This window comes from Musca autumnalis, unplaced genomic scaffold (genome assembly GCF_047663935.1).
Source record: "Musca autumnalis isolate F117 unplaced genomic scaffold, ASM4766393v1 scaffold_5, whole genome shotgun sequence".
Taxonomy (NCBI): Eukaryota; Metazoa; Arthropoda; class Insecta; order Diptera; family Muscidae; genus Musca; species Musca autumnalis.
Genome location: NW_027412088.1, coordinates 41,179,278 through 41,193,120, shown reverse-complemented (window position 1 = coordinate 41,193,120; position 13,843 = coordinate 41,179,278). Strand labels below are relative to the sequence as shown.

General features: G+C 35.7%; 1 protein-coding gene across 50 annotated transcripts in view; it reads left to right on the top strand.

The window, feature by feature from the left end:
• The window catches only part of Zasp52 (Z band alternatively spliced PDZ-motif protein 52), a 452,865-nt gene that overhangs the window by 359,979 nt on the left and 79,043 nt on the right, over positions 1–13,843 (top strand). For 27 of the 50 annotated variants that reach the window (XM_073989412.1, XM_073989435.1, XM_073989425.1 and 24 more), the window contains exons 6-7: positions 775–869; positions 9,131–9,551. In XM_073989412.1, the coding sequence (XP_073845513.1) occupies positions 775–869; positions 9,131–9,551 (516 nt within the window). Of the gene's footprint in view, positions 1–774; positions 870–1,635; positions 1,895–9,130; positions 9,552–13,843 lie in introns of all 50 variants that reach the window. The other 23 variants (XM_073989418.1, XM_073989394.1, XM_073989439.1 and 20 more) reach the window with 1 other exon arrangement.

The window sequence follows — 13,843 nt, the reverse complement described above, 5'->3', positions numbered from 1 at the left end:
TGCACAGGCTGAAGGTATATCTTTGTCGGCAAATCCCACTGATACTTTTTTACTTGTTATTTATATTTTCGATATAAATAAGGGATATATATTTTTTGAGGAAAAAATATATCACTCAAAAAAAAACTATTTCCCGTAAAGACTTCTTCATATCGATGACATGTGACCTCCTCCAAGTATGAACGACGTGCCGCACACTAAAACGTCGCTTTGTTAATATGTGTGGTATTCTGTTAAATTTGAAAATACTAAAGCCTTAATAAACATGAGGTTTTTTGATTTCAAAAACAAAAGATTCAAACACATTCTCCTTCTTCAATGATTTTCCAGCGATACAAAACATTTTTGCAAGAATTCAACTTTCTGCGAGAAATTATCCATTTAGTGGAATGATATTCAAACATGCAAATTGAAAACGGAACGAATTTTCATTCATGTTTTTCAAAATATTCAATCAAAAGTAAAAAAATATTTGTTATTTAAATTCCAATAATTTATAGACATTTCCTTGTTTTGGTTACATATACCGATGGCACTAACATTACAAACAAAAACAAATTTCTATGTGGTTGTTGTTGAGTTGTATTTGTTGTAGTATTTACTTTACCTTGTTTGTTCTACCATGACATATGTATATAAAAAGACCGTCCTCTTGTCAACAATAAAAAATCTGTTGGCTAGTGTTAATATTATTTTTTAATATAATTAAATATGCAGCATACTTTTAGGCATTATTAAAACATCTAATTTTGTATTTCTTTCTTCTCTTTCCAGTGTTAACTTCAAGAAAAACGAAAAGGAATACCAAGCCGATAAGTCTGAAGTTTTGAAATTCTTGCGCGAAGAAGAATCTGGCACCTCAACTCCAGGTAATTTCAACGATTACTATGCTTTAGCTCAGGCAATGTTTGCCATTAATGGTGGGACTAATCCTTTAGCAAACGATGCATGGCACTAACAACAACAAGAACAAAATTTGTAGTGGGAACAAGAAAGTATTAAGGAAATTGGATAGCAAAATAATAACTTTTAAGTATTATTTTAATTAAACTAAAAAATTTTAATGTAGGAATAAAAAAAGAAATGTTTTATAGCTACAACAAATTTTTTAAAACTTGCCAAAGAAGACCTTGAAAATTTCCATATAGTGGAAATTCATATAATATATTTTTTTAGATTTAAAGACATCTGTTTTTGCCATTTATTTTATTTCATATCTTTTTTCCGAATATATTATAATGAATGTATGTGTGTGTATGTTATTTTTTGGACCTGTTGTATTGCATATTTACTGATTGAAAATATGTTTGTTTCTCTTCTTCTTCTTGTTTTTTCTTTCTTTCTATAATTGTGTGTGGAATGCCAACCAACCAACGTCTATGTCTTTTGGTTAATTTTATGTGTTTTTGTGTATTTTCTTGATTCATGTCTGATCATTTGACGTTATACTTTTGAACTGGAAACATCTCCACATCACATTTACGCCATACAAAAAAACAACATACAAATACAACATTTCGAATTGTGATACCTAACTTCCTTGGCGTGAATAATCAATCGAACAATTTACATCAATCAATCACTTTAACGACATCATCATGTACGCCTCACGTTACTATTATCCATATTCGGCAGCTTTCGGCAGCAATTACTCCGGTCAAGATCAGCAACAACAACAACACCAACAAACTCAATATCAACCACAACAACAACAACAGACTCAATATCAACCCCAACAACATCAACAACAAACTCAATATCAACCACCACAACAACAATACCAGCCCTCAGCAACCAAACATGTCACTGCACCTGTAACTCAACCCAAACCTCCAAGCACTGGTGGTTTGCCCGTTGGCCAAAATATTTGTTACAATTGTGAACGTCTCATTACGTAAGTCGTTTTTCTTTTCGTTTCCTTTGTCTTTACCCATAACAAAAACAATACATACCAACAAACATTTAACTAAAGAACAATCGCACCACACTTCATCCCATCCCATTTCTTCCTCCCATCAAAACGCTATGTATGCATCTGTACATCATTCTCTTATTTATTTATTTATCGTCGCCGTTGCCTCTGTCTTTGCAAAAACAAAATCTAATTTTAAATTTAATTTAAAAATAAAAATTGAAAATTAATACAAGCACATAGGAAAATACACCAAATGCAAAAAAAAATCGAAGAAAACATTTTTGCATCCAAAGCGTGTAGTATTGTCGCGTGGTTTGTGTCTTGACTAACATTTTTGTGTTGTACAATAACATGTTGGAGGAAGGTGGAAATTTTCTTGTCTTTTTAAAATTTTTTGTTGAATTTTTAAAAATTCAGTTTCAGTATTAGCTTTTTCACATATCCTTATAAAGAAAATCCTTTGTTATGAAATTATTTTTAAATACCTAATATTTGAAATTAATATTGTAATTAACTGAAAATAAAACATTCATAACAATATAAATTCGTCTTAATATTTCTAACAAAGTTTTTTCCACAGACATTCACTTAAAGATATTACATTTCAATAACGAAAACTCCTAAGGCCTCGGTGCATAAGAAGCCTGGGCGCCTGGCTTTATTGTCTTGGTTCATTTCTGACATAATAAAAATAAAAGAATAAAGTTCCTTCATCAGAACAACGTAAGCAACAAAGACAACCGCCTACGTACCGAGGTCCTGACTTTGTATCATCAGAATTCCAATAAGCGCAATATTTTTCTTCTTATGTTTGGCACTTAATCTTCCACGCCGTTTCGACTGACTTTCGTCAAACAAAATAACAAAAGGTTTCGGATAGCAATATGTAATTCGATCATTCCAACTTTATGCGTTAAAGAGTTGTTAAAACAACGATTTGGGACTGCACTGACAGATCCAATCAACACAGTCTACACGAATATAATCCATAATCCGTAACATATTACAAAGTATAAAAAATAAAATTGTAGAGATACAATAGGGACTTCAGATACTAACTGCAGTAAAACCCTTAACTGTAATTTTTTGCGGGTCCTGCATGATCACTCGGTGCGCCATAACTAAATTTGAATGAAACCTGGGAAGTTTTTGTGTTTTCTGAAACTACAATGTTCATAGATGAGAAAAATAAAAAATATCGAGGGATTTTCATATAAATCGTGGTCAAAGTTCACATTTTTAGGGCTTGTTTTGGTTTTCACGATTTGTCTTGGAAAGAAGTTCAAATTCTTCAAATTTTGACAATTTTCAGACCGTATCGTCTCCTTATAAAACTAGGTCATGACTGCAATTTCCCAACTTAAACTTATATATCTCAAAAATGGTACAAAAAAAACTAAGAAAACATATTTCATAGAGAGTTTTCACAGCTATAAGATTTTCTCTAGTCCGATTTCGATAAGACTTACCGCTTTCAAGCAGATCTGAAAACCTAACAAAAAAACCTAAAAATGTGGCCTGAACTTATATATCTCAAACATGGTAAAACCTAGGAACAAATCATAACGGCCAATCCTCTGGAAAATGTTTACAGCTACAACTTTTTCCTTAGCCCCATTTCGATAGGACTTGCGGTTTTCAAGCCAAATCGCGAAAACCTAAAATAAACATAAAAATGTGAAGTTTGACCGCGATGTTTTTAAACATCACTCCTGTGATTTTTTCTTCTTTTTGGATTTTTCTCATCTATGGACATTGCTGTTTCAGAATCCGCGAAAACTTCCCAGGTCTAAGCGGGTTTCATTTAAAGTTGATTAAGGTGCACCCTGCATGGGAGCCATACAGTCAGTACATTGTCCCAATTTAAACTTCTATATCTCAAAAATAGTAAAACCTACGAAAATACCATTTAGGTCAATCGTCTAGAGAATTTTCACTGCTACAACATTTTTTTTAATCCCATTTCGATAGGTCTTGTTGTTTCCAAGCAAAATCGTGAAAACCTAAAAAAACATGCAAGTGTGAACTTTGACCACAACCGCAAAAACTTCCCAGGTGTAAGCACCTTTCATTTAAATTTAGTTAAGGCGCACCGTGATTAATTGGACCCAAATATTGGGACATTTTAAGGTTCCTAGTAACAATTTAAATCTTTTAATTTATAAAAGGAGGTTTCTTGGTGTGGTAAAGAGTTCAGCAGGATCCATCTTACATAGTTTTAATACCCTAAGACTTTAGACTAATTAAGGGATACAAACTTTGATACGATAAACAAAAAAAAAAAAAAAAAAAAAAAAAAACAAGTAAAAAGGGCGTTAAGTGTCGAACTTTTGTACCCTCCACCATAATTTATATTGAGAGAAGAAAAAGAAAATGGAGATAAATCTAAAAAAACTTAAAATCGGGCGTCATCGTTCTATGGAGCTACATATACCAAGCCGTGGACCATTATCAAAAATTGTGTGCAAGAATATTTTTACTGCCAACGATGACTAAATTAGATAATATGGATAAAATACCCATCAGCAACATTTCCCGAGTAAATGGTAAAGAAAAGATGGGATATTTCACGACTTCGTTTGAACCAATGCATATCAATGATTGCAGCCCTTGTCGCACCTGGCATGTGTATGGAAACAATTAATAATAATAATTGTTCCACAAACATCCCAGATTGGACAAGGGAGACTTCTCACATATCAATGAATGCACCCCTCGATTCACATTAGCTCAATGATATGGGACCTACTGTTTATTGCAAAGTCCGAACGGCGTGTCTTAAGACACCACTTGCAGAGAAGTTTTACATGGCTGAAATACTCAGGAAATGTGGCCAACATTACTGAGGGGTATTTAGCCACCGTTGAAAATTTTTGATGTTGCAGCCGGGGAATCGAACGTACGAACTTCGGCGTGCAAGGCGGGTGTGCATATCATTGCACCACGGTGGGAACAATTAATAGTATGGCTTAAAACTTCAAAATTCCTCAAATCGGGAGGTACCGTTCTACGGGGGCTAAATAAAAACGTAGACCCTTACGCACCATGCTCTGCGGGAATATTAAACACTCTCAATAAAGACTTACCAGTATCAGATCTTAGTAATTTCCATAGAAAAAGGCGGCTAAACGTTTGAAAATACCTATATGTGGATGGACATTTATCTACCGGAATATTTAATACCCTCAACGTAGCTTTTTACCCGCTTCTTCGATTGGGTAATGTGCCTAAAACCTTTAAAATAACAAAAATCGAGAGGTGCTGTCCTGTGAGGGTTAATGTGGAAAGGTGTACCGACAAATCTATGCAGACATGTTTAACTCTGCCAACGGAGAGCATAAGCAATTGCAGCCACATCCATAGGAGAAGTACCTAAAATTGGGCCGATTCGTTCTATGAAGGCTATAGCAAAACGTTTTCCTATACCGACTATTATTTGCGGGAATACTAAAATACTACCAGCGAATAAAATTCACTACAAAAAAAAAAAAAACAAACAAAAAAATCAAGCCATTTCGGTGTGGTAATGAGGCTAAAACCTGTGGGTCTATACGAAGACGTTGAACTGTACAAACAAATTTGGGGTGGAAAGTTTTATACCCCAATGAAGACTAAATACCAAATTGCAGCCATGGAGTGGAAGATTGAGGCTAAAACCTTGAAAATACCGAAAATCGGGAGGTACGGTTCTATGGGGGCTATATGAAAACGTGGACCTATACCGACAAATTTCAGGTGGAAAGTTTGATACCCCAATGAAGACTAAAAATCAAATTATAGACATTTCGGTAGGATATTGAGGCCACAACCATCAAAATACCGAAAATCGGAAGGTACCGTTGTATGGGGTTATATGAAGACGTGCCCCTATATCGACAAATTTAAGGTGGAATGTTTTATACGCCAACGAAGACTACATACCAAATTTTAGACATTTCAGTGGTATATTGAGGCTAAAACCTTGAAAATACCGAAAATTGGAAGGTACTGTTCTATGAGGTTATATGAAGACGTGGGCCTATACTGGCACATTTTAGGTGGAAAGTTTGATACCCCAACGATGACTACATACCAAATTTTGGACACTTTGGTAGGATTTTGAGGCCCCAACCTTCAAAATACCGAAAATCGGAAGGTACCGTTCCATGGAGACTATGATGACGTGGAAGTGTAGCGGCAAATTTCAGGTGGAAAGTTTTATACCCCAATGAAGACTAAAAATCAAATGTTAAACATTTCGGTAGGATATGGAGGCCACAACCTTCAAAATATCAAAAATCGGAAGGTACCGTTCTATGGGGTTATATGATGACGTGGGCCTATACTGACAAATTTTAGGTGGAAAGTTTGATGACTACGATGACTATACATCAAATTTTAGACATTTTGGTAGGATTTTGAGGCAACAACCTTCAAAATACCGAAAATAGGGAGGTAGCGTTCGGTGGGGCTATATCGAAACCAGGGGCTGAATTCTAGTTCTATGAAAATTTGAAATGAAAAATATTTTATTTATAAATTTTCTCATTTTACATTTTCATAAAAACAGGATTCAGCCGCTAAATCTATAGCAACAAATTTTTGGGTGAAAGTTCAGTGCCTCTAATAGAGACTGAATTCGAAATGCGGAAAGCCGAAGGTATCGTTTTATTTAAGGAAAGGGATTTTATCCAAACCCTAACCTGTAGCAATAAATTTCTGCGGGAATGTTTAATGTTCCCAACGTAGATTAAATACGTAATTTAAGCGAATTCCAAACCTTGAAAATACCAAAAAACGGGCGGTACAGTTCAATGGGGACTATATCAACACGTGGAACGATACAGTCCATTTTCAATACTAAACCTCCTGGGAATAATAAGAAATTCAATCCCAAGCTCTATCTTAAATATTGCGGGCTGTATCTTGATTTCAACAGACAGACGGATGGACAGGCGTACGTCGTTAACGAACATTTCGGACCAAAACATTGCACATTGTAATATTTCAACCAGACACAGATCAGGTGCGAAAATGGAATTTATCGGTCCATGTTGCTTAAGAGCAGGTCTCGGATTGTTTTGAAATTTTATGCAGCAGGTTTTCCTCAGGCCATACTTCCTGAGCTAATGACCCGAAAGTTCTAAAAAAAACTCCTGCCGTCATCAACAAAACTAACTGGCGAGCATGATATCTTACGAATTGAGTGTCCGATTTGGTCGAAGCTTTGCATATCGTAAAAGTCCTACCGAATGATCATCAAGTTCCCATAAGGTCTATATCTATACGTTCTAGTATCTCCCTCAAAAAAGTTTCAAATTTTCGCTTAAGTGTAGTTAAAGGGTTGTTCTAGAATAGTTTTGAAGTTTTACCGAAGGCAAGTGTGCTAGTTAATGCTTCCTGAGCCTTCCTGGTCCAAAAACTACTTAAAGTCCTGCGATGGCCAAATAAAATGGCTGATGGATACGAAAAATATCGTAAGGAGTGACTGAAATTAGTTTAACTTTTGTAAATCTCAAAATTTGCTCACGCTTGCATCAAATTCGAAATTGAACTATATCGGAAAATTCAGCCTAGTACCTCCCTCACAAAAGTTAAACATTTTTGTTTGATTACAGTGCATTGGAAATTTCATTGAAGGTACATCTTGTAATTCTGATTACAACAATATATTTTTTCATTGGCAACTCTAAAAAAGACACGGGGACGAACTAAAACTGCTGCTTAGCACGATAACTATCAAAATGAATCGTGGAATCGTCGGGTTTTCTTTTTTCCTTGCAATAAAATTGTCGGTCATTACGCTCAACTCCAATCAGAAAATTAATAAAAATTAACATTAAAAAGATATTCTCCCTAAAAATTTCAAATCCCGGCTGGGATTTGTCACGGAAGACATACACATTGAACGAACAAATATTTGTCACTGTAAAAATGCATTGCATTTGAGAAATTAAAGTTGAAAGTTAAAGCTGCCTACTAACAGCGAAACTAGTCACATAAATTCGTGGTTATGTGGGTTCGAATTGTCGGCTTTTCTGTTTCAATTGCAATAAAATTCTCGGTCATTAAGCTCAACTCCAACGAGAAAATTAATTAATAAAAAATACATTAAAATTACCTTCGCCCTAAAAGGCAAAATTTCAACAAAAAACAGTAATTACTCCCAAACTTATATCAGTTCCAAAATGGACTAAGGCGTTCTATTTCGACAGGTACGTTCTTCGAAAAAGTTCAGTACTTTTGCGTTTCAATCCAGTAGCAGTGGTAATGACTTTGCTAGCGGAATCTAATACATATTTACTAAAATATATAGTGCCACTCCACCACACACCTCTCGCCCCAAATGTTTAAGTTGTCTTTATGGTTTTTGTTACAACGCCACAATTTTATTCTCCATACTTTTCTCCATAATACGGAGCCATATTATTTTTTGAGTGTAGACTTTGTTGATTGGGTCTGTCACAGGAATAATTCGTCCCACTGTGTATGATAATCACCTCACAAACGCCTAAAAATGTACGCTGGGAACTTCCAAAACTTATTTTGCCACCTTGTAAAATGTAATTTGCTTTTTAAGATTAGGGATCTGTTGACTATACCTTAATATAATATAGTTTCCATCAGCTGAGACAACTGGCAGTCAGAGAGGGCAGATTCAGGGATATTAAGTAGGGAAATAAGACATTCCAACCACTGTTTTCAAATAAATGTTCATCGCGTTTGCAAATGTCCGAGCGTTGGCATAAATAAAGATTATGGTTTCAGACCACATTCGTTTAAGTTTTTTGATTGCTCTCTTCAATTGATTCTACACAAAACAGGTTTGCTCCACATTGACAAAGCAACACAAGACATGTTCAAGCATGTGGACAATTACACACGAAGACATACATGTATGACCGTTCCTAACCTAGCCTGATTTGTGGACATTGAAAATGATTGGTTCTAAAATTCTATGTTTTTCGTACCTCCGACAAATGTTCAAAGCCTAATTTAGAACATGTGAGAATGATTTTCTGTATGTAACTAATTAATTTCAATTGTTATTTTAAAATGTTGTTAATTATATTATTATCGATTATTTAATTGGGTTAAGTTGGCTATGAAACAGAGTTTTTTTAGGATATTTTTAAGTCAGGTTTATAAATAAAATATTTAGAAATAAATTAAACACCAATTACAATAATTCGATTATATTCTTTGCCTCCTCAAACTTAACCTCCATTTATTTAGAACCACCAAGTGCAACGAGCTATTATGCCACCAAAAGCCATGCCATTGGTGGTAATGAAAGACGCACACCTTTGTCTCACGATCACGATGAACGTGTCGGTACACCATTACAGCAAAATACCCTAGCACCGGCTGCTTCGCATCGTCCCAGCTTGCCTACACCGGCACCGGCTCAAAGTAAAGCTGGACCACCAGCTGCTGCTGCACCACAAGCCGCTACCGCACCACCAGCTGCAGCCGCACCCGAACAACCTGATCCCAGACTAATTGTTATGCCTGTATGTCCAGCTTTACAAACACCCGAATATAAAGAGGAAATGGAAAAGGCAGCAGCCGCTGCTGCAGCCAGCGACAGTGATCAACCAAAGCCATATACAGCTAGCGGACATCCGGCATGTTCAATGTGTGGTGTTGGCATAGTGTAAGAAGATTTACAGATAAATTATATGGTTTATCCCTCTAATTGTGTACTTGGGTTGTGGGTGCTGGATGTTGTCTGTTTCATTTCTGTTCGTTTGTTTTTGTTTTTCGCAAGCATATCATGATATTATTATCCCTTTTGGTGTATATGTTCAAATATTATAATTTTTTATATTTTTATTTGTTTTTATGTTTAAATGTTTTTGTCCCCCAACCCCAAAAACCTCTACCATTCACTCTTTTTCCTGTGATATTTCAATATATAAATTATTATACCACCTCACACACGCACACACACCTCGCATAACAAGTGGCATAATATTATTTTCATAAATTCTTGTCTCGCTTGATTCCCAACAAGTAACAACAAGAAGGACAATATACATGGTGGGCAATAGCGCGCTGGGAAAAAAAGACGTCATACAACATTCCCGGAATACGCATTCAGCATCATTAAAAATTCCTGTGATGATTTTTTGCCCTTTGTTCTTATTGTTGCTGTTGTTGGTGGCAGTCGTGTTGGAGCCATTGCATTTTGTAATTGTTTTATTGTGAGGGGGTGTAGCTATCAACAGAAGCCGTGGGCCGCATCCCTTTTCACCGAAAACCGACAAAAATCGCTCAATACTGTTGCCACACATACACACAGACAAACATGCTAGTATTGTTGTTTGTTTGTGCACAGACCCATTGCAGACAGTAACAACCAAAGCAGAAGCTATACTCCGGCACTCAACAAATTATCATTTAAATTGAAATATTCATAATATGCAATTGCATACAAACGACCGTAGAGTAGCAGACAGGAATGGCGTACATATATTTGTATGTATGCATGTATGTATATAATGGATATTTTGATACGTGGATGTGGAATACAAGTTTTGAGTACAATATTGAAATATTTATTTCAAAATCATATTCTTATTCTCTAATGCATTTCGCAACGATCTAGTGTTTAAACCATAGACGAGGCAGCGGCAAAATTTGACGAATATTTTTATCTAAGGATGTACTTTCTATCAGAGAGTAGCCCGATTTACTATTTCGCCTGACAAATTGTTCATAATTTATAGTATTTATATGGTTGTCGGTTCAATAGAAGTGCTCAGTTATCTGAGCAAAGAATGAATAAACCCCATTTCTAATAACCACTTCTGAAGAGAAGTCTCTTCATTAAGGACGATTGCATCGACAGGGGCAACTGGCAATCAGAAGGGATAACATAAGGGTTTTAATTCGGAGAAATAAAACTTTTTACCGACTATTGTCCAAATAGTCTTTCACCGTCAGGTATTACTAGCAAGTCCATACTAGGGATAGGTAAGGATAGGATTTTCGAATAAGCGATTAATCGACAGTTTGGAGTCAAAAGTCTAAATATCGTAGTCGACATTTGCCAGGGGGGGAGGGAAATCGCATAATCGATTATACCTTTGATCGATTTTCGAGTTTGCCCATTGATTGTTGACTTGGCGGTTTTACAGTTTCAAAAGAAAACTCGAAAATCCACGAACAATCGATTATAATCGATTTTCTGCGGTTATGCAAAAGCCAAGTGTTTGGACAACTGAAATAATCGCCAGACCGAAAAATCGCATATTTAGTTTTAGACCAAAATCGAAAAATCGATTATTGCTTTCCATTACCTATCCCTAGTCCATAATTCCTGAGATAATGATCCAAAAATCTGTAAGAACCTGCTGACACGACTTAAAATCTTTGATGAGCACGATAACTTACAAATTGGCCGAAACATTGCACATTGCAAAATTGTTCTATCAGACAAAATGTTCGGGTACCAACCTCACAAAAATTCAACATTTTCGCTAAGTGCTGTTGAAGGGCTTTTCGAGTATCCTTTGGAAATTTTTACTAATAGTACTTCTTATGGTCTTGTTCCAGGCGATAATTATGTTTTCGTGGGTAAGCCCATACTTCCTGAAATAATGCTCCTAAAGCTCTAAATCCTTCTTTGTCAAAATAAAATGGCTCGTGGGCGCTATAACTATCGAAAGGAATGACACTCAATATAAGATCCACTTCCAAATGAACCACAAATGGACAACACATTTGCCCATTTATCTAAACCGCAATCAAAGCTATTAGCAAAACATAAGTATTTACTCGTATTCGGAATAACCTAAAGTCCCTATATTTTTGTCGACAAGTTCATACTCTGGAGACGGCCACAATATTCGGAAAACCCTCAAATAAATTATTTATTGTGGAACAGAATTTCGGTTATCTCTCAATTCATACAGGCTGAGTGTTTATCTCTTTCGGCTAAGCCGACTGATATAGCAATGCAAAATTTGAAGTTTTCAGGCCACACGCTTTAATTGAATGAAGTAAAAATGCGTGAAGTTCGGCCGGGCACCACGAGTTGCAACTTGTGTAAGATTTGTATCCAAATTTCAGTCCGAAAAAGCTGCAAAAAAACACAAAAATCGAGCGGTACCCTTACATGATGACAAAATCCAGCCGCTTCCGTGTGATAATGTGGCCGAAACCTTCAAAATGTATAAAATCGAGAGGCAGTGGACCTATAACAATAAATTTGGGGGAAAAGTTCAGCGCTCCCAACGAAATCCAAATATGACATTTCAGCAATTTCAGTGTGATAATGAGGCTAAGACTTTGAAAATATCGATATATCAAAACGTGGACCTGTAGCAATAAAAAGTTTAGCGCTCCCAATGAAGTCTAAATACGAAATTTCTGCCATTTCAGTGTGATAATGGGGCTACAACTTTAAAAATATCGAAAATCGGGACGTACAGTTCTATAGGGGCTATATAAAACCGTGGACATATACCAAACAATTTCTGTGGAAAGTTGAAAGTTGAAACCCGCCAACGAACACTAAATTCGAAATTTCATACCATTAAAATCATAAAAATAACGAAAATGGAGAGGTAATTTTTTGGGGAAAAGTTTAATGCTAATGGAGACTAAATACGAAATTTAAACTAAATTCGAAAATCGGGAGGTACCGTTCTATGGGGCTATATTATATAAAAGTTGAATGCTCCCAACCAAGACTGAACACGAAATTTAAACAAATCCGTTGTGTTAATGAGGCGAAACCATTGCTGAAATTCGGGTGCTACAGTTCTATGGGTGTCCATATCAAAACGTGGACTTATAGTAACAAATTTCAGGAGGAAAGTTCAGCGCTCCCATTGAAGACTGAATACAAAATGTTAACCATTTCGGTGTAATAAAGAGGTAAAAACTTTAAAATAACGAAAATCTGGAGGTACCGTTCTTGAGGGATATACCAAAACGTGGACCTACAGTAACAAGTTTCTGGGGGAAAGTTCCCAATGAAAACGACTAAATACGAAATTTCACCCATTTCGGTTTGATAATGGAGCTTAAACTTTGAAAAATACCGAAAAGCGTGAGGTACCTTGATGTGGGGGCTACATCAAAACATGGGTTTATAGCGCCAAATTTCTGGGAGAATGTTTAGTGCTCCCAACGAAGACCAATTACGGAATTTACCGAGACTAAAAGCAACAAATTTCTGGGGAAAAATTTAATGCTCCCAACGAAGACTTAATACAAAATTTTAACCAATTGCCAAATTATATTGAAATCGGTGCAGATTTGGATATAACTCCCATATATATTTTATTTTATGCACCAAACACGCGATATATGAATGCCTAATTCTGATTAAATTTGGAAGATGTGACGTAATTTTGTCAGAAATAAGTTTGCCGATTTATATTGATAGCGCTCGAGATTTCGATCCATATAGAGGATTTATGAGTGAAATCGGAAATTTTTTCAAAAAGTGGTTTTTTCTATTATTTTTTCTATTTTGTTTTTTGTTTTCATGCTGCTCATCAGCAAAGCATTTCAGTTTATTATTAGATTTTTTTTACTAACGTTTCCAGGGATATCGCGCCGAGAAAAGTCGAATTCTGTAAAAATTGTGTGCAAAAAAAATCATAACTTCCTTAGTATTAGTTCAAATCTAGTAAAAATCAGCGATCTAATAAAAATAATAAAAAAAATTTGCACAGTGGTCGTGGATGCAATTTTCCCGATTTAAAATTTAAAATCAATTATACCCTCAGTATTTATGCTAACGAGGGTATATACACTTTCATGCCGGTCAAAATGTGCCTCATCGAAATAATGGTTTTAGACCCCAAATATGTTTGGACGAAATGTGTTTCAGACAATTTTGAGTCGATTGAGCAATGTCCGTCCGTCTGGCTGGCTGGAGCGCACGATAACTCTCGTCCACTCCTTCCGGTACCTCACCCACAAAAGTTC